At 52.4% G+C, this 21,888-nt stretch overlaps 1 protein-coding gene across 1 annotated transcript; it reads right to left on the bottom strand.

The window, feature by feature from the left end:
- Nucleotides 1,437-21,564, bottom strand: PUDP (pseudouridine 5'-phosphatase; the record flags this gene model as incomplete). The annotated part of the gene is made up of 2 exons (XM_021080890.1): nucleotides 1,437-2,079; nucleotides 21,316-21,564. Coding segments are annotated over 2 exons (426 nt in total), but the record flags the coding sequence as incomplete, so codon positions are not given.

Genomic DNA, 21,888 nt, shown 5'->3' with positions numbered 1-21,888 from the left:
ATTACTCAGCCATAAAAAAGGATGAAATAATGCCGTTTGCAACACAAATGCAACACAAATGGGCCTAGAGATTATCACACTAAGTAAGTCAGAGAAAGGCCATTAGCATATGAGGTCTAGGTGGAATCTAAAATATGGTACAAATGAACGTATTTACAGAACAGAAACAGACTCACAGATTTCAAAATCAAACTTGGTTACCAATGGAGAAGTGTGGAGGGGAGGGATGAACTAGGAGGTTGGGATTAACATATATACAGTACTATATATAAACCAGATAAAAGACAAGTACCTACTGTAGAGCAGAGGGAAATCTACTCCATATTCTGTAATAACCTATATGGGAGAAGAATCTGAAAAAGAATGGATGTGTTTATAACTGATTAACTTTGCTAGACACCTGAAACTAACCCAACACTGTAAGTCAGCTATACCCCAGTAACAATGGCTTAAAAAGTAAAATGATACTCGCACACGCATGTCATGTGAACAAGTGTCAAACCTTTTATTCCATTAAATTAACTGGTGAGGGAACCAGTAAGATGTTACAGCTGATCCGAAGAAGAATGCAAAGAAAAGACGCACATACAGGCAATCAAGAACAGTGAAACAAACTGGCTGAAATGATGCAACCCTGGTCGATAGCCAGAGGCAATCATGCACAATCATTCGACCCAACAATCAGATACATTCTGATCATTTTTTTTCTAAGACTTAGGGCGTTGAAAGTTAGCTCTAGAACCATCAGAGGTAGAGAACCTCTGGGAGGCAGCACCAGCAGGGACACCCGTGACTTTAGATGCCTCTCACAAGCTTGCCACCACAAAAAGGCTGAGTAAATCCATTGAAGAGGTGAACCCCCCAAATGGGATACCCAATAAACTTCCAAAAATGGGCAATGGCTCTAGGTAGTACCCAGGATGCACTCTGAAATCCTATTCTATTTGCCTCCGAGAATGGATTAGAAAAATAAATTGGAGTTCCCATTGTGGCGCAGTGGAGATGAATCTGACTAGAAGCCATGAGGTTGCGGGTTTGGCCCCTGGCCTCGCTCAAAGGATCCGGCGTTGCCGTGAGCTGTGGTGTAGGTCACAGATGCACCTCGGATCGGGCGTGGCTATGGCTGGGACGTAGGCTGGCAGCTGTAGCTCCGATTGGACCCCTAGCCTGGGAACCTCCATATGCTGCAGGTGTGGCCCTAAAAAGCAAAAAAAAAAAAAAAAAAGAAAGAAAGAAAGAAAGAAAAATAAATGTTCTGAAAGGAGGGACGTACATCTCTGAGGTAGAAAACGTGGACCTGCACCTGGATATAGGACGTACACTACAGGTACGTCCACACTAAGGAAACGAGGACGACACACTTTAGTCAGAGCTGGTCTCTGAGCAGACGGAGGTCCACTGAGGTTTGCAGGGCACATCAAGAAATCACCACCTGCTGACAGGAGACCAATTTATTAAAAACCCCTCCACAATGTAGGTTTCCTACTTGGATTACAAACCAAATACAATTTCTCCCTTCCTTTTATTAGCTGCTATTGTGTGTGAAGATGAAACCTGAAGGAGAGGGAGGGGATACAGTATACAGTGTATATAAATACATATGGACACACATACATATACATAAAAGCATATACATTTTCCAGCCGTAGTTGAGAACATCAAAGAAAAAAAGAGAACTCAAATTAGTCAAATACTCTATGATTCTTCAAGTGACAATTTCCATCTCTGCTCTGGGCTGTCCCTCCTCTGCTTTCTGCCAAGGAACACGGCATCACCCGTTCAGAGCATGTGCCAGGCCCCTGTGGGACGAGAAGGCTTCACAGGCTGAAGAACTGGGAGCTGGGCTTCCCTCTGCCCTCTTCCCGGGCAGCGTGGGCCGCACGCGTGGGCGAGGGGAGCCTCTCACTCGTAGGGCGGCAGGCCAAACAGCTCGGGCTGGAAGTCCTGCAGAGAGTCCAGCACCAGGGTGGCCTTGGTGGTCAGGGCTCGGTCCAGGTTTCCATCGGGAACCATGACCACCTGCATCCCGGCTGCGAGGGCCGCCTCCACCCCGTTGGGGGCATCTTCAAAGACCAGGCACTGTGGGGTGAGGAAGAAAGAGAGGGTTGAGACGGCCTCTGTGACCACGCGGCGAGCCTGGGCTGCGTCAGCACGGGACACGGCTCGGCGCAATGCGTGGGCCAGAACGGCAGGGGGCGCTGTGCCAGTTATGCTTGCTGGGGAGCCGGCGCTGGCCCTTACACGGGGCACCGGGGCGGGGGGGGGGCACCCCGTTACTTTACAGGGGAGAGTTCCACCACCGCCCTGAAGCACTATCGACACGTGAGGCAGCCATGGAGAGGCCGGATTCTCGATTTATAATTTTATTTCATTTGAATCATAAGCTGTTCAGTCAATAATGGACCATGCCGAGCAGGAGAGGAAATTGTGAGGGGAAAGAAAAAAAAAAGGACCACATGCTCTCTAGACGTACAGTGACTTCAGAGCGGGAAACCTTTCGGTACTGCGGTTTGGAAATTAAATGGTGAGAGTGTTTCACGGAGGAATGCAGCCCCCTCGGGGTGTGCCAGTCACGCACCCAACGCCCCTGAGCACAAAGATGTTGGAGCAGGTGCATATCTCTTGGGCTCACTCGGACCCCACCTCTAAGGGGGGGAGGGGTGCCCTGTATGCATCACGGAGCTCCTCCACGTGCCATCCTGTCACCATGGCGATGGCAGGCTCACATCTGGGCTCGCTCCAGAGAGGGTGCAGTCCACCCAGGCGAACGGGCTGGTCATCTTAGCAAGACAGCAATGAGAAAGGTTCCCTCGGCTCCTGGAATTCCAGAGTCTGAAAGCAGCTCTATTCTTTTCTGGTAGGAATTGGCAGGGGCCTGACATCTGCAAAGAGGGCTCCTCCCATCCCTGCCAAGATGCTGTCCTGTGCGCATGCCCTGGGGACGCTGGGGGGTCACCCAGGTTGGACTCTGAGGGTGCCTCTCTCTCCACCCAGTCCCCCACTGCATGTGTGATTGTGGTAACCTCCCCCTTAGGTCATCAGCCAGCATGGCCTCAGCCCCATGTGCTGGGGACAGCAAGGGCTCCTGGATGCCAGCCGCCTCCTACTAGAAGGTCTGCATCTTCAGATGCCTTGAGGTCAGTGGAAAACACACACACACACACACACACACACACACACACTTACACTCTTACCAGTGTCTCTCCTGGAGCAGGATCAATGACTTCTTTCCTTCCCTCCCTGCCAGGACGGAGCGAATCATAAGCCAACTTATTCCAGGGCTGAGAGAGGACGAGTGAGGTAGCAGTCGTCATGACAACAGGCCAGCTATTAGGTACCTGGACAGAGTGGGCTGGTACCCGGGGCACAGTGCTGAACGGGACAGTCCTGGCCCCCTGCCTTCCGCAGGCCTTCTGCAGCCCCCCTGGCTCTTCTCAAGCTCCTGTGGGACGATGGTGCCCCTCTCAGGGTGGGGCCGGGCAAATAACCCCACTGAGACCGTCCGGCAGCGGTTTCCTACTTATTGGATTCAGAGACTCTCTGGGGTTGGTATGTCTGCCTCTGCCTTTTGAAAGTTATGACCTGATCGTTTCCCAAGGGTCCCTGTTGTTTTTTAACTGGGACTCTGGACAGACGCTGAAATGTCAAGTGACATTTCGTTCTTGAGATTCCTGAGGATTCTGAGGCTTTGTGCGGTCCACCTGTGCACTTCCGGTGCGGGCTGAGGAAGAGATTTTGTCGCTTCCCAGGGTGACAGTGCCTGGCTCGAGGCATGCAGCAGCTTTTACTCTGTATTTGTGTGAGGCTCCTCCCGAGGCGCACGTGGACAGGGGGGAGGACAAAGTGGAGACACCACGCAAAACACAGCCCAGGACCTCGATCCTCACCCGAGAACAGTGGGCAGCCGGTCCACGCCCGACAGGCCCGTCCACATGCCGTGTCAGCTGCAGGAAGTACAGCGGAGGGGGCCACACGCTCTGTCCACATGCCATTTACGTCCCAGGAAACCAAAGGACTGGCGAGGAAAGCCACCACACGGGGAGCGGACCGGCCACACCCCGTCTGTGAAAGCTGCGCTGCTTCTGCAGGTGTACACAGGTTCTCGGTTTCTGGTTTGCGTTCTTCATTTGTCCCCATGGAGAGTGGGAATGCCTCACCCCATGTCACACTGAGACGTGGAAAGCAATGCTTAGGATGCACGCGGCAGAGCACGGCAGACGTCACGGAGGCCGGTCTCGACGACAAGGGGGAGGAGGGCTGTGAGGCTCGTGCAGACAGAGGCCACTGCACTGCGGCCACGCCTGTGAGGGAGGAAGCCAGCCCCGACCCTCAAAAAGGACTCCGGGGAAATCGAGGCAGGCTGGTCGGGGAGCTTGCCCCGAGCCACTTGGGATGCTGGCTGCTCTGAAAGGTCAGCAGGGAGCTCCGTCTAGGTTGTAAATACAGTCAAAACAGTAAGAGAAACTCTGATTGAATCCACGGTGTCAGGAGCACTTACAAGGCCTTTCTTCTGCCTGCTCTCACCCAGCCTTCTCCCTTCCCAGCTCTTAAAAACACTTCCATGGGTGCCACCTGGACTCTCCCCATCAGCCAACAAGAACTGGAGCAGTGTGAAAAGGATCTGAAGGTGGGATTTTTGTTTTGGGTTTTTTTTTTTGTTTTTGTTTTTGTTTGGCTTTTTAGGGCCACACCCACAACCTATGGAGGTTCCCAGGCTAGGGGTCGAATCAGAGCTGTAGCTGCCGACCTATGCTACAGCCACAGCAACACTGGATCTGAGATGCATCTGCAACCTACACCACTGCTCGAAGCAATGCTGGATCCTTAACCCACTGAACGAGGCCAGGGATACTAGTTGGATTCGTTTCGCTGAGCCAGGATGGGAACACCAAGAATCTGCAGTTTTTAAAAGTGAAGTGTAACCAGGAGGAACACATCTGACTCTTTTCTTTTCTTTTACTTGCCCCTTTGTATTCCACTGCTTTTGCTCCCACTTCAGAATGTCGCCTGGAGTTTGAAATAAACAGGAGAGCCCATTGGCTAGACTCTGAGGTTTAAGGGTGTAACTTTTCCATTCATATAAAGATACAATGTTGCAGAACAGAGAATAGCTTTTCTTGTTGGAGGTTTAAAAAAACATCCTGACTTGACCTCCCTGGACAGACAGGAGAACAAAGGATTCCAGCACCAACAAGTCTGCAGCAACCAACCACGCACCCCTCTCACCTGGCCTGTGAAAATGCTTTGCTGAAACCCTTCGGTGACTTCAAGGGTTTTATGGGCACAAGTCACCAATCTCCTTGCATAGCCCTGCAAGAAGCCATTCTCTGCTCCAACCCCCCCGACGTTCCAGTATTGGACGGCCTCACTGTGCATTGGGCATAGGAACTTGAGTTTGGGCAGAGAACTGGCGGCTGCACTGGAGGATATGTGCTGAGAATGTGGTGGAAAAACGCAACAAATGGGTGGGGTGGGGGTGTGCAGTTTACAGCAAACTCTGCCCAGGCCTTGTCCACCCACAAGTTAAACAGAGCAGCCAAATGCAGGACAGAAAACAGGCCCACGATGTGAATCGTGCCGGGAACCAGCACCAGCACGGGGTCCAGGCGGCCAACCCCAGCGCCAGCTGCACAAGGACGGGATGGGATTCTTAGTCATTAGACAGCGCCTGGAGTTGGAGGGATTTCCCTTCTTCGAAGCAGCTGTAAAAATGCCTCAGAAGGCTTTGATGTGCTTGTTATTCTGTGCCTTGATTCCCAAGACCTAATGAGCTTCTACCGGCCACTGACAGGAGAAGGGAACCCACAGCCCAGAAACCTGGACGTTGTGTGAATGTTTACCAGACGGGCTGTGTAGCTACTGCCACCCAAGAATAAATCTGTGAATCACCCGGAAAGACTCTGCCTGTTCATCACAGGACTCGAGGGTCATAACGCTATGAAACCACTGAAAGACATAAGCTAGAACAATATGGCTCACATCGTCCACAGACAAAAGCAGGCGGTGTGCTTTTTTCTTGCAAGTACGAGGTCATTTCCGTGCGGGTGCCATCAGCCGCACACAGCTGACAGGTGTTGCCCTTTGCCTCGTCTTCCTCTTAAATACTTCATTCCCTTAGTGACCAGCCCGCCCTTCTCACTTGGCACTGACCGCTAGCACTTGACCTTAAACTCACGCATACCTACTTGCAAAAGATGAGTTAGGGACGTGCCGTCGGTCGCTGCAGAAAGAAACGTTCGTCTAAGGAAAGGGCGTTCGGGGGCTTGCGGGCCGGTGGAGGGGTCAGGGGTGCAGACTGCGCGTTCCCCCTCTCCACCCGCATCTCATCGGTGCCCCGAGACTCTGTGGACGGGCATGGCTACGAATGTTTCATGCCCCCTTTGAGGAAAGCAGAGACTTTTGGAGTGTGGCCCACGTAGCAGGTCCTATAGGATATATGTCCAGGACTGGGAGCCAGGTGTTGCTTAGGGATGTTCTTCTCACGGCTTGTGATTGGCCTAACCAGGCCGCACGCGGCATGAAACCCACCTCCTCAGGATGCCAGGCAAAGACCGGGCACCTGAGGCGCGCCTGCTGAATTCGGGGGAGATGGCGGAAGTGCCGTGTGCAGGAGTCCGAGCAAGCAGCCGTAGCTGGAGGACGGCGGCCAGCCCTGCCTTCTCCTGTCTCGGGCGAGGCACCTGAGCCAAGGAAACTCAGAGGTGAGCTGAAGGTCGCCCTAGCATGTGGGTGACAGAATTGAGGAACGCTCTGCACCCAGGTCTCCAGAACCCAGTGTTTTTCTTTTCACGTTTCCAAGTGAGGGCTAAGCTATATCTGAATTCCATCTCCAGGAAAGCAGAGGAGCTTAATTAAACTGTAGCTTGAGGGGTTACCTTCATAAAGAATGACATTTCCAACTGCTGGGGAGGTGAAGTGAAGCACTGCAGGGGCTTTGCACCTGGAGGTGCTGAGCCCACTTCTCTGGAGATGCTTGGCTCAGCCGTGCCTGCAAGGAGGCCACGTCCACGACCTTCACCTGGGCTGCTCGTCGGAACCACCGCAGACTTAGAAGACTTTAAAGATGAGTATCGTATAACTAAGATGGTCCGTTTGATAAGGACGAAGTTGCACGTAACAGAATCTTGTCTGATGGTGGTGCAGAGGACAGGAGTGGAGGGGATTAGAGAAATCCTTGGGAAGCCACGGGAGCTTGAAGGACGATACACTGGACACTGCGGCAAAGGGGATTCCAAGCTTCTGAGGCGGAAGGTGTTCTGGCAGAGGGAAAGAGAGCCTGCTTTGTGACAGCCTGGCTCTGAGGCCACTGTGGGAGGACCAGGTACAGAGAGGAGGGGCCTACCCATGTCATGGGTGAGTGGAGGAGGCTGGGCCCACGTGGGTGTGGCTGGTGTGAGCTGGAGGCGGCTGCACGTGAGTGGAGGTGGCTGGGGGTGAGCCCAGGCGAGGGGTCGAACTGGAGCTATAGCTGCTGGCCTACACCACAGCCACAGCTATGGCAATGCAGGATCCGAGCCACGTCTGCAACCTACACCCCAGGTCAAGGCAATTCCGGATCCTTAACAGAGTGAGGCCAAGGATCAAACCTCATAGTTACTAGTCAGATACGTTTCTGCTGCAGTGTTTCTACTGCACCACAATGGGAACCTCCTTAATTGTAAGTTTGAAATGATTACAAAGTGTCCATTTTAAGTTGCACACTTTTCTGGAAGTAGTAAACTTTTTATGTGGGACTGTGTCGTCTCTAGGGAATAAGGCTTTTCGTTTTGCTCAGCAAAACACAGAACTAGATGAAGTCCCTCTGGTTTAGTTTCAAGACTCTCAGAGGACCTGGCAAATTTAAGCACCTCCTAAAGCAGCATTCATAATTGTTCATTATATATAAAGCCAGGCATGATCCAAATCTAATCACTAAAAAACTGTCAATTAAACTGCTACTTTTAAGTTGAAAGTGTCGTCATATCATTTTTTACAGTGGATTTGATTCTACATGTTAATTTTGTAATATCAAGTTCAGTTTTCACCCTGTGAGACATACAATCTTTGAGGTCTTAAATTTTTGATCAATTTTTGATCAACAGTGTGCCTATCTAAGGTTTAAGTTTTATTTGACTCCATGTTCTTTGTTAGACAGTGAATTACCTACGAACAAGTGCCAGGACATTGTGATACTGAATGTGTATACTCTTCATCACATGTTTCCTTAAAGTTTAAGCACTGTTGTCAAAATGACTGAAGTTTGCATGCATGTTGCGGTTAATTGGTATGTTTGTTTATATCCTGCATCTTTTCATCCATGCATCCACTCATCCAACATCTATCACCCATCCATCCATCCACTATCCATCGATCATCCATCCACCGTCCATCCAGCACTCATCCATCCATCCATCCATCCATCCATCCAAATAGCCTCTCATCCATCCATCCAAGCATCTATTCACCCATCCATCCATCCACTATCCATCCATATATCCTCTCATGCATCCACCCAACCATTCAAGCACCTATTCATCCATCTGTTCATCCAGCCACTAATATACATATACACCCACCATTCATCTATTCATCCATCGTGCACCCATCACCTATCCATCCATCGTGCACCCATTCATCTACACATCCATCCATCCATCATCCATCCATCATCCATCCATATATACATCCATTTATCCAAGCATCCATCCAAGCATCCATCCATCCATCCAAGCATCCCTCCCTCCCAATCTATCTACCTACCTACCCACCCACCTATCTCTAGGTAAAGTAGATCCCAGCTGTGTGCTGTGGTGTGCTACTTAATCCCGTTGGATGGTGAGCTCAGTATTCCTTGCACACTGCAGAGCTACCTGTCTTATTGAATTTCATCTGAAAATAAGAGAATAAAGCCAGTACTGACATAAACATATTCATAACCCAATCCTCTGGAGTAGCAGGCTAGATACACAAATGAATCATGCCACTAAATGGATTCCTTTTCCTCATGAGGAAAGTCTTTGAAGACACGTAGGATTTAACAAGCCGGCAGACATGGGTGGGAAGCTTCCTAAGGAATTCTGTCATTTTATTCGTGAAAACTATGCTCTGAGGTACTCTTAGTGTCCGTATTAACGTGTATGCATGTAAATTAACTGCTGAGCAAAGGACTTCAAGACAGTTCAAACCCCTTTTTCTCATTTTCTCTTTTAATAACATAGATTCTGTGTCCACTAATTTGTCAGAAACCACCGGAAAACCCAGCAAAGCTCTCAAAGGCACCAAGCATTTTAAAGATTCATAAAACCAGTGTTAATAGTTTCTAGATGGTCATCTAGAAACCTCTTTTCCTCTTCCTACTTCCTCTCTGTATTCAAGGAATGTGTATGATCACATCTGTTTCCTCCGCCTTCCGCATGACACTCATGAAAGGCAGGTGCCCTCCAAAAGCCCTGTCACTGTCCCGTGTTGAGAGCTAAACTATGATGACAGTGGCCTGGAAGATTATCCCCTACATGACTAATACATCCACCTGGACACTATGGGCTGAACTGTGTTCCCCAAGATCCAAATGCTAAACCCTAACGCCCCGTGTACGGGGTCCCTAGAACGGTTTCAGGTGAAATGGGTCCCAAGGGAGGCCCCGCCGGTGTCGCTACAAGAGGAGGAAGAGGGAAGTGACTCTTTCTGCCCCTCCCTTCGAGGTCAGAGGAAAGCCCACATGAGGACAACCACCCTCAGCAGAAGCAGAAGCTGCCAGGACCCTCAGGTTGCCCTGCCAGCCTCCAGAGGTGCAAGGATCTGCATGCCTGCGGTTAAGGCTGCAGAGCGTGTGGCATGGTGTCACGGCCGCCCAATCACACTCCCACAGCGGGTACAGGGCGCTGAGCGTGATTTTCAATCAGCACTTTCGCAGACGGAGAACCGCCATCTGATGTCTTAGAGCGCTACTGCCTGTGGTTTGGGGAAAGGAAACAAATGTTTCTGGGGTGGGGATGATGTAACTCCGCAGATGCCTAGAAGGGCAGGAGCACAGCACGTTCTGCCTGCCTTTAGGCTTCGCTACGGAAGAGGCAGGCGTAAGCACAGCAGGATCAGTGGGGGACAGATGCCTCCGCCCACACGTGGGAGTGACGTTCCACACCAGGGGAGCCCCAGTAACTCCTGGACCTGGGATGGACCAGACTCCTCGTTGCCAAAAGAGCTGATGGACGGCTGAGGTTCCGGGGCTGCCGCCACGTCACAACTGCCCAGGCAGGACGTGGGACGTGCCAGTGTTTGCATCTCAGGCCTCTGGATGCAAACACTGGCTGTGGATGGCCCGGCAGCCTGTGTACCAGGGACAACAGGTCTAGGAAGGCAAGGTCCTCCAGGATTTAGTTTCTGGTGTTCACACCGACGCCTCACCTCTTCTCCCTGCAAACCAACCGAGTGCCCACCAACCAGAGGCCAGCTGGTTTTCACACACAACGTTGCAAGTCAGCGTTTCTGGAGGTGAAGATGTGCTGACGTCCAGGCCACGCTGGTGATCTTTTTATTCATCTCTCAATGGTTGTATTAATGTTCACTTCTTTCCTTCAATTATTAAAATATAGTCGATTTACAATGTTGTGCCAATTTCTGCTAAACAGCAAAGTGTCTCAGTTATACACATATATAATTCATTTTTTATATTCTTCTCCATCAGAGTCTATCCCAGGAGACAGACAGAGTTCCCTGTGCTGTACAGTAAGGCTTTGCTGTGTACTCATCCTAAAGGCCATAGTTGGCATCTACGAACCCCAAACTCCCCGTCCATCCCACTCCCTCCCTCTCCCCCTTGGCAGCCACAAGTCTGTTCTCTATGTCTGTGAGTCTGTTTCTGTTTTGTAGACAGGTTCCTTTGTGTCACATTTTAGACGCCACATATAAATGATATCATATGGCATTTGTCTTTCTCTGTCTGACCTCCTTCACTTAGTATGAGACTCTCTGGTTGCATCCATGTTGCTACAAATGGCATTATTTTGTCCTTTTCATGGCTGAGGAATATTCCATTGTATATATGTAGCACATCTTTATCCATTCATCTGTTGATGGACATTTAGGTTGTTTCCATGTCTTGGCTATTGTGAATGGTGCTGCAGTGAACACAGGAATGCATGTATCTTTTTGAATTACAGTTTTGTCTGGATATATTACCAGGAGTGGGACTGTCAGATCACATGGCGATTCGAGTTTTCTGAGGAACCTCCATACGGTTGTCCACAGTGGTTGTACCGATTTACATTCCCACCAACAGCGTGGGAGGGGGTCCCTTTGCTCCACACCCTCCCCGTTAACCGTTATTTGTTAACTTATTAAGGATGGCCATCCTGACCAATGTGGGGTGGTACCTCACTGCAGTTTTGATTGGCATTTCTCTACATCAGTGATGCTGAGCATCTTTTCAGGTGCCTACTGGCCATGTTTGTTTGTTTGTGTGTTTTGAGAAATGCCTATTTAGGTCTTGTGCTCACTTTTCAATCGGGTTGTTTTTTGTTTGCTTTTTCGGCTGCCCCCACGGCATATGGAAGTTCCTGAGGCAGGGGTCGAAGACGGAATCTGAGCTGGAGCTGCAAACTACACCGGAGCTGCAGCAATGTCAGATCAATACCCCACTGTGCCACAGCGGGAACTCCCTGTGTGTTTTGTTGAGTTACATGAATTGTTTGTGTATAACGTTCACTTCCGGGTGATCCAGCAGGATGTATGAGGTTTGAGGTTTCAAAAATGTTCTTGGCACAGCAGTCCAGAGATTCTTCACCCTGAATGAGGGACCGGGGGGGATTCCTGAAGCACTATAGCTGGAAACAAAAAAGGTTCCAGAAGGATTCCCGTGGACAAATCTGTTTTCAACTTTGCTGGAAAAGTTGCCCAGAAGTGGAAATCTGTTGTCAGAGAAAACCAAGGCAGGTCCACAAAACCAGTGCTCTGGGGAATCTCCCCTGGGGGCGTCTGGACAAGGTACACGCGACACTAGCGTGATTCTCACGAATGAGATCTCCGGCCTTGTTTTCTGGGAGGGTTCTCATCTTACCTGTGCATAATTCCTTTACAATACATACAATCTGACGAGGCGAATGACCATTTTTAAGTGCCTACGGGCTCTGGCGCTGCGGTCACGCTTTTATTTCATTAGGAATGGGAGTGAGGACATGAGTAGCTCCGGGAGGCTCCTCCCTGTGATGCCTCCTCAGGACAGAAGGCACCAGGGGGGCACGCGGTCAGTCACCACGGCGTGTGTCCTGCCCGAAACCCCTTCCTCTCGCTGGGCGGAGTGTAGTGTCTCCGCAGTGTAGGGGGACCATGGAGGCACCCCACCCTGCCCTCCATAAGCGGGGGTTCACGTGCACCCCCATCGCAGCACGGGGACACGGTGGTCTAGAGGACAGTGAAGATGCTGGCGCTGGGGGGCGGGGGGGGGGCGGCACGGAGGGAGGGGTGCTGCTGAGCACAGCCAGGCATGCTGCAGAGAGGGCAGCAGACCCCTCAAGGCAGGTGCAGAGCCATTAGGAAGTTGTCAAGGAGTGTAAACGGCAGGCCCTGAGTCTCCGGGGCTCTCCTTGGGGCGGGCAAATGGGGTGTGGGGGTGTCTGTCAACCCAGGGGCCAAGCTGAGCCACACCCTTCACACGGCATGGATCCCAGGGCGAGCGCAGACCCATACCCGACGGTCTCTGCTTCTCAGAGACTGGCCAGCGGACGCTCAGCACGGTGGAGTGAGAGCCATGAAACCCACCCAGGACTGGGGAGCTCCCGGTGGTCCTCCAGGCCCCCAACAGGTGCCCGCCTGGCCATAGGACAGGGTTACTTTTAGTCACTGGTAAACTACACACCGGAAGCACTGTTTAACTTCAATACAGACTCCAGCAACGACAACAGAGTTTGGGAAGGGAAACATCAAGTGAAGGCAAATAAATACTGCATTATGCCAGTGTTCCTCCACCACCCTGAGAACATGCCAGTGGGGTGGGGGCACTAACACCTCCCTTACACTTAGCTCCTTATAGCTCTAAGGCATTTTAGCCCCCGACTCGGCTTCCACATCTCGGAGGACAGTGGCAGGGAGGAGGTGCCCTCACTGCCCCTGGAGGGTCAGCCCTACTGAGTGACTGCTGGGCTGTGCTGGACCCCAGCCTGCCTGCGAGTGTGACTACCGGCCTCCTTGTGACCTCCGGACTTGGGGACAAAGGTCAGCACATCGGTGAAGGGGTGCTGTGCAGAAGGCTCTGGAAGAATCAGGAATCTGAACCCCCCAAAGAATGATCTAGAAGCAGCAAGAAACAATGAGGAGGCCTTTATTTTTGATGAACATTGTGTCCTGGTTGGGCCCCACAATGAACCACAATCTGCTGGCTTCCAGATTGAAACAACTGGCAAAAAAAAAAAAAAGTGTCTTCAAAGAGAATTCTGTATGCTCCCTCTGGTGAAATTCCAAAGTTTAGCCTTCAGGATCTACCTAACAAGAAACCCAGAGTATCAATATTGCTGTTTTTATTTTATTTTATTTTTGGTACCTCAGGACAGCAAATAGCTATCTGATATCAAATGGTAAATGAACCAAGCGGTTTTAAGGAAATAAAATTTTTCAAATTTTTTTTAACTAATTTTTTTTTTTTTTTTTTGTCTTTTTGCCTTTTCTAGGGCCACTTCCAGCAGCATATGGAGGTTCCCAGGCTAGGGGTCTAATCAGAGCCATAGCCGCCGGCCTACGCCAGAGCCACAGAAACGCGGAATCTGAGCTGCATCTGCAACCTACACCACAGCTCACGGCAACATGGGATCCTTAACCCACTGAGCAAGGCCAGGGATCAAACCCGCAACCTCATGGTTCCTAGTCGGATTCGTTAACCACTGCGCCACGATAGGGACTCCCAAAACTTTCTAATAATCAAATTTATACTAGCTGTATGGGAATGAGCATCTCTGATAATTATGAAACACACTGGGTTTTTTTTTTACATGAAGAAACAAGTTTTAACATATTTTTATAATATTGTAAGCTCAGTGACTGGATGGGGGCAAATAATCACATTGGTTTTAATGGTGTCAGTTTTTGTGAAATTAAACTTGACTTTTTGCTTTATGAAATGTCTTTCCACAGCACTTTCATATCACATTGTAATGAGAATGGCACTCTTCAGTTTTTCTGATCATTGGTGTATTTACCCATCATTAAATATGTATTTTAAACCATGAAAAAAAAAAAAAAAGAATGCAGAGGGAGAGAGCTGGGGGCCTGCCTGGAGTAAGCCTTCCTCCTGCATCCAGAGCAATAATCTCATTAAGGCTGACACTCCTATCCATGTTTGGTGAGTGGGAGAACTGAGGCTGAGATGAGGCATGGCAGCGGGCCCCAGGAACTCCTAAGGGGCCCAGGCCTTACTTCCCAGAACCTGTGCCTGGGGTCTCTCTCATGGGAAAACGACTTTGCAGATGGGATTCAGGTTATAGAGCTGGAGACAGTGGGTGTCCCGTATTAAATGGGGGGGAGGCATTTAAGCAGGGGTGTCCCCCCCCCCCCAAGCACAGCACCTTCTCTGGCTGGAAAAGGAGGGATGCTGCAGAAAATCACCCCTGAACTGATTAAATGCCATCCTTGGAAATTACTGGGTCCACTGACTTCGAATTGGTTTAAGCTGGCCTAGGACTAACGCAGTGTTTCTCAGGCACTTTACTCGCTGTTGCTCCCTAGGAGCCTTTGCAGACAGGCGGGTTTTACCCCAACCCCCTAACCGCGCATAGGTTACTACACAGAACAATGGTGAGGTGGAACGGGGCGTAGGCATCAAGAGAGCAAGGGGCCAGGCAAGGGGTTTACACCTCAGGGGGTGCCGTGGGGACCAGGGCGTGTGACACAGAATCAGAGCGGAACAGCGCCATCACCCTGGTGGCTTTAGAAACATTCCACAGGCACAACCAGGAATTCTGGAAGAAAGTCTTGGCCCTGCGGGTTACCTGTCCTCTCTGGTCTAGTGACCTGTGCTTGTCTAGTAAGACCACCTGTGTGCACGACTGCTTCGCTCATTCTTCAGAAATCCAGCATACAACTCACGCATCTCAGCATCTGGAGCCCTGTCAAACCTGCCTCCTGTGACAGTGGCTTGAAGCTGAGGGGTCAAGCGTACAGGCTCTTACGATGCCCTGAGGAGATTGACGGTCCAGTGAAATCGCGGTACGCGAAGATCTCGCAAGCACATGCACAAACGCACAAACGCACTAAGACGGCTCCGCGATCCTATTTGTGCAACTATGTCATAAGAATAAATGATAAAGCAGCCCCTCGGGTCGGGTGAGGCTACCGAGCACAGGAACACACAGTCACCCCTGTACGTCTTGCCTGGCGTAGGGGTCTGTGCCCATGAATCCAGAGAATGAGAAAAACTAAGCGCTTAGCGGTCGAGTTACCAGGAGTCGCTGCGAGTAAAACGGAACAGAAACCTGACATGTGCGCACGGTTAAGAGCCCGCGGTGGTATCCGGTCTTCCTAAGAGTGAAGGGAGACACTCCTGCCATCACTGGGTGTGTTCCGGTGCGCGGAGGTGAGGGGGCGGGGAAAATACCAGCGGCAATGACCAAGCACGTGGTGTTCAGTGGCGGTGAGGCCCGTTCAGGTGACAGGGGAGGGCGTGTGGCGCAGGTGTACCGCACCTGCCGCCCGGGAAGGGGGCGTCTCTCCCTTCATTCCATCCGCCGGAGTGGCGAGCAGGCAGTTATGCTTTCACACCCTAAATGCTGTGTGGATGGATACGTGCGCCACCTCTGTGGATCACAGGTAGCCCGTTTCTGAATGGCAACAGCAAAAATCTAGGACCAGCTGCGTAATCCATCCTGCGCCGCAATCCAGAGGACCGTGCGCTACAGAAGTCATTTCAGCGGCGCTGCCGGCAGGGGGCGGTGCTGCCGAGCGTCTGGGGAGCCGAGAAGGAACCCCGCTGAGGTCCTCCGTGTTCGCGACGTCACTCGGGTGGAGAGGAGCTGGGAGGAAAGGGGCCCGTCTTAGGAGGAGGGGGAGCGGAGAGTTGGAGGACACGTGGGCCGGGAGTGAGAGAGGGTGAGGATGCGGTCCCACACGGGGACCACGGCACCTGGCGGGGTCCGGGAGGTCCCCGAGGTTGGCATGGACCAGCTGGCTAAAGGCGCAGCCAGACCAAGGGCTCCTGGAGAGCAGGACGCCCTGAGGCCACGCGGGAGGGGCAAGTACGAGGGAGGAAGGCAGGACTTAGGTCACTGGGAAATGTGGAGGCCTTGCCTTTGGCCAGCAAGATGCTGAAGGTTCGGAGGAGGAAGCAAGAGAGGGACCCGGGGGTGTGCGGAAGAAAGACAAGGGCCTCTCGGTGGGGAAGGGGCTCCTGAACATGCCAAGGTTGCCCACGGGTTATTCTGAGCTGAAGACATTAGAGAATCAACAGCAGCAGGAAGGGGCTTTTTCTAAATTCTCCTTATCTTCCTAAAAGCAAAGGCTCCCTCGAGAATGTACCTGTCGTAAATAGCCTCCCCAGCAGTTTCACAAGCCAGGAAGGTTGACTTTTATGGCTGAGGATGAGTCTGCACAGGTCGGGGCTGGACAAGAAGTCGCCTAAACAGACATGGTCCTACACTCTCATCTCTCCCATCTCTTCCCCTAGGAGCCTGTTCATTGTTCCTAAAAGCCACGAGTTCCCCCAGAAGGGCTCCTCTGTCTCTCCCCAATCCCCATGAAGATGATGGATGAGCCCCAGGCTCGAACTGCCTCCTTGATCCCATTTTTCTGTGAACTGCCTTGCTCTTACGCAAACAGAAACCTGTATTTTCTCTTGCTAATGCCTTTGTTCGCTTTCAGTGACAGGCCCCCAAACGCAGCACCTAAGAGTGTACAGGAAAGGTTTTCGCCTCCACAACAGACCTCGGGACCGTGAGTGAGCTAGTCCACAGACACTCTGCAGGAACACCAAGCAGGGGCAGGTGTGACGAAAGAAAGGCTGTGTAAGGGGAGGAGGTAGGAAGGTAAAGTCACGGTCATTTTTTTTTTCTTTTTTTTAATGAAATAGGGGACGGTGTGGTCCATCAGGCTGCAGGAGACATGAAACAGCAGCACAGACCAGTGACCAGAGGCCCCTGTATTTTGCTTAGTGGTGCCAGGTGGCAGGAACAGAAGAGGGTCCTGAGGCCCGGGCAGTGAGGGCCGAGGCTGCAGGGTCCGCCGAGGCCCTGCAGGTGGCTGACTATGGCCCTGGGGCTCTCTGCACCCCCAGGAAAAGCTCCAGCACAGCGGGGTCTCCTAACAGGGTGTCGAGAAGTGAGAGAATAACAAAGAACATCCAATCCCCCAAAAGACAGAGGCCCAACTCAGCTCACCTGGCTGCGCGATGCCAACTTTAAACCTGCCTAGAGCAATGTCCCCCCTGATGCCCATTACCTGGGAGGGGAAGCGGGTCTTCACAGAAAATAATAAACAGCAGCCGCACGACAGCCTGCACACGCCTGCAGACTCTGGCCACATATACCAGTCACCAGAAAAACTAGAGGATGAATTTTAAAGTAACACGTTTCTTTGTCGAGAGATTACATAAAACATTAACTGCCATTTCACATGTTGAAAAGTCTGCTCAGGATGCCTTCTGTAATTGAAGAAATGGTTTGGGTTTTATGATGACACCACTGCATAGTTAATCAGAACTCACAAGTTAAAATACATTTGTTCTCCCCCTGCCCTTATTTTTGTCTTTTGAGGGCCACACCCAGCAGCATATGGAAGTTCCCAGGCTGGGGGTCGAATCAGAGCTGCAGCTGCTGGCCACAGCCACAGCCACCCCAGATCAGAGCTGTGCCTGTGACCTACACCACGGCTCATGGCAACACTGGATCCTTAACCCACTGAGTGGGGCCAGGGATCGAACCCGCATCCACGTGGATATGAGTCGGATTCATTTCTACTGAGCCACCATGGGAATTCCTACATTTGTCATTCTTTTTTGACTCTCTAGGTTTATAAAAGCTTACTGTGCGACACTTTCTAGAAAGCAAAACAAACCAAACCAAGTAATTCAAAAGAAACCCTGAAAGTCGGCTCTTAACAAGAAAACTAAAAAAGGCAAAGTAGAGTGACTGCTATGCTTTTCAAAACTGATTTCAGGTTGCACTTGTAATGCCGTAACTATCAACTCAAGAAATCACGTGTAAATAAGGCCATCATTTTTATTTTGCAACAAAGATGCACGTTCTGGCATGAAGACACTCAAGTGGCAGAGCTCACACAACCAGGGGTCTGGACTCTGAGTCCCCTCACTGTTGTCTGGGAGCCTCCAGATGCTCATGTGCTATAAAAGCTGGAGCAACGATAACCTCTTCCCCATGGTCACCTCTGCCCCACGCAGCCTCTGAGATTTAGTAGAGGCCTCCTACGTGTTTCCTTGGTACACAGCAAGCACTCAGTGAATGCTCAGGAGTATGAGCATGGGTTAAGGGGACTTTTGAAGATGGCACAGTATTATTGCATATTTGAAGCACAAAGAATGATACATCAATAACTTAGAAGAGTATATTGTCAATGAAACCTTAGTGAATGCCAGCTCTGCTGGCGTTTTCTCCCAGTTAAACAGTAGCTAATGCCTTCACATCAATTCCCCCTTTTACGCTACTTGGGTTTTACTGAGAGCACTGGAGCTCTCAGTGCTCCCTGAGTACCACCCTTGTCACTAAGCCACACTTAACGTATGCAGGTATTTGTCCTACAGGTTGTCCTGTTTCCCAGCCACCTCCGCCTAAGGCTTTGGCGTTTGCTCAGGTGCCGTGTGTGTGGTGGGAGTTTGCTCGGATGCAGAGAGCCCCTGGTTGTGGAGCCCCCCACATTCCATACTTGCATTGCTCTCCCGATGCAGGGGACAGTACCAGAGAGGCTTGGGGACCCATTCTTAGGTCCTGTCCTGCTGCTTTCCCTTTGATGCAGTGGACCTCAAAGATCTAGGGCATTTCATGCGATTCTTGAGTCCCTAGAGAGAGTCTGGGCTGCTGTAGGGAACTTCTTATGCAGTGCAGGGGCCGGAAGCAGGGGCCTCCGACTCGGAGCCGTGTAGGAGGGTGGGCTGGGCAGGGTGGGTGGCACTTTACTTACCCGTGAGCAGATAAACAGCATCTGCAGCCACAGGAGATGGCACCTGGGGGGGAAAGGGCTTTATCTCCTAAAGCGATGGGCAATTCCTCAAGCAGCAGGAAGCTCTTGGGGAAGAAGAGCCCACGTCTATGGATCTGTGGTGGGATGCCAAGCACGCAGACACACGGAGGTCCCTATGTAAGAAGCAGAATCACACTGCGCCCAGGGCCTGTCCCCCAGCCCTTGACACGCATGTTTGACTCTGCGGCCTAGGGGCTGGGCCATCTGAGGCTCCACCCCGGTCAAGCACGTGTGGCGCTGAATCAGCCTGTAGATGTACATTGCCAGGCCTGCGCTCCAGCCACTGTCACTCAATGGATACACATGATTCTGGTGGCAGAGATGTAATAAAAATATGAATATCTGCCCTCTGTTCCTGGATCCAGCTCTGAGCTCCTGAAACCCTTGGAAATTCCTGGGCAAGCCGAGCATCTTTTGTTCTTCGGCATAAGCCCCCCTCAACCACCCTGACTTTATGCAAATGAAGTGACCCTCCTGGTTCCCTAGGTGGGCTCAGGATGGAGGCTGATTGACAGAAAGGCCCAGGCAAGACTAGAGGGTGGGAAGCTTCAACCCACTCCCCAGCCTCCAGGTCCAGAGATGCAATCACCAGTGGCCAGTGACGGAATCAACGGCCACCAGGAAATGGAGCCTAAAATCCAAGGTTCTTGGAGCTTCTGAACACGTGGAGGGGCTGAGAGGGCAGTGAGCCCAGAGGTCACAGAAGCTCACACCTGTCCCAGCCACGCACACTGTGCCCTAAGCACCTCTTCCGCTGTGCTGTTCCTGCCCAGTGCTCTTAAAAATAAACCAGGAAAAGCCATATGTGTCCTTGCCAGTTCTGGGACTCGTTCTCCAAAACGAGGAAAACGGAGAAGGGGGCTGCGTGGGAACCTCACACTGGGAGCTGGTCGCAGAGAATGTGAGCGGCCTGGGATCCCACGCGTGGCTGGGGGCCTGAGGGGGGCGCTGAGCCCTTACCAGGCATCTGTACTAACGGTGGGGTTAGTGCCAGAACTGAACTGAGCTATGGGACCCCCAGCAGAGGCCAGAAACTCAGAGCACAGGAGAGTGTGCTTCTACTGCTCTACCAGGTTCCACGCAGAAAGTTCAGCCAGAACCAGAAAAAGCCTTAACTCATTCAAAAATCCCCCCTCTCGGCTGCTTTTAGAGGCGGTTTTGAGGTTATGACTTGGGTGGACAATGGCTAGCGTCCCCTCTCTGGCCCACTGGTCCCTGGAGCACCCAATGGCGAGAAGACCCTTCATGGAAGTGCTGTTCCCTGCGCTAATCCCCACGAAGCACGGTGCCCTCCAATACAGGGACTCGGGGGGGAACGCTGAGGGATGCCCCGCCTGCTGTGGGCACACTGGCATCACCAGCAGGAACCCTCTGAAGAAGCCTTCTGGAGACCACTGAGACTGCGGTAGGATGCAGTCAACAAATGCGGCGCATGTGCAAAAGCGCAACAACGAAGAAAGCGTCATCATTACCGCCACCTGATTTCGCTCACGACCCCACATCACCTTCCCCAATGAAAGTCATGTGGCCGACGCGTCGGCGCCTTTGTTCTGCGGAACAGGTGCCGCCTGGTCCCCCACTTTGCGAAATGTGAGCGTCTTCGCGGCAGAAGCCCCCGGTGTTCTGGAATCGGCAGAGCTGAGCAAGCACCCGCCACTCACGCTCCCCACCCGCACGGCGCCCCCGCGTCATGAAGGGCAGCCTGAGAGGCGGGCCGGCGGCCCCCCTCCAGGGGAGAAACACACCGGAGTTGGAAACGTCTCAGCCAAAACCCAAGGTCACCACGATGACAGTCATGAAACATCACTGAGAAGTGCCAGGGGCTGGGGCTCCTGAGTGTTGTCGCCACGGCTGGGCCGCGAGGAACACGTCTGCTCATCACACAGCAGACTCCGCTCCGCGTCAGCCCATCACACAGCAGAACGCGGCGGCGCCGCAGCGCTGCAGCCCCCGGCCCGGGCGAGGTGCCCAGGCTATCCCCTGGCCGGGCGGCGTGGGCAACCGTGCTCCCCCACAGAAGGGAGGGAGCTCCCCTGCATCCCCCCATCTGGGGACCCCTCTTCCTGAGTTCTGAGGGGCGCCGCCGTAGCCGTCCACGTGGACACAAAGGCCTCTGCCCCTGCCGCAGGGGCACCCCCCAGGCCCGAGGCGCCCCCTGCCGCTCACCTTCTCCGCGGGAGGAACGGGAGAGAACCTCCTGGCACAAGCCAGGAAGATGTCCGGCTCTGGCTTCCCGCTCCTGACTTCGGGGTCGTCCCCCAGGACGACGTGGTGGAACAGGCTGAAGAAGTCCCCGTGCCTGCTGGTCTTCATCTGGAAGGACTCGGACCCCGAGCTGGTGGCCACGGCGCAGGGCACGCGGTGTGCCCGCAGGTGGCGGATGAGCTTCTCCACACCTGGGGGAGGAGGGAGCCGTCAGTGACGTGACGCGAGGAGGAGCCTCTGCGGAGGCGGGGGCTCTGCGTCCTCCGCTCGGCAGGGACCCCATCTCCCGCGCGTGTCCCGGCGCTCCGACCTCCCCACTCGGCCCCAAAGCCAAACAGCAATGCCTCCGGCCTTGGTGACGGCGCGCCCCAGAGCAGCCGAGGGGACGGACGGTACGGGGCTGCTGCGGCTCCCTGCACCAGCCCATCAGAGCAAACCCTGGGAACGCGCCCTGCGCTCAGCACCCGTGTTGTGTATGTAGTACTGTGTTGCATTATGCTGTGTAGTACTGTGCTGTGTGGTGTAGTATTGTAT

Source organism: Sus scrofa, chromosome Y, assembly GCF_000003025.6.
Source record: "Sus scrofa isolate TJ Tabasco breed Duroc chromosome Y, Sscrofa11.1, whole genome shotgun sequence".
Lineage (NCBI taxonomy): Eukaryota > Metazoa > Chordata > Mammalia > Artiodactyla > Suidae > Sus > Sus scrofa.
Note: the sequence above shows the minus strand (reverse complement) of the source record. Positions and strands in the feature narration are given on the sequence as shown.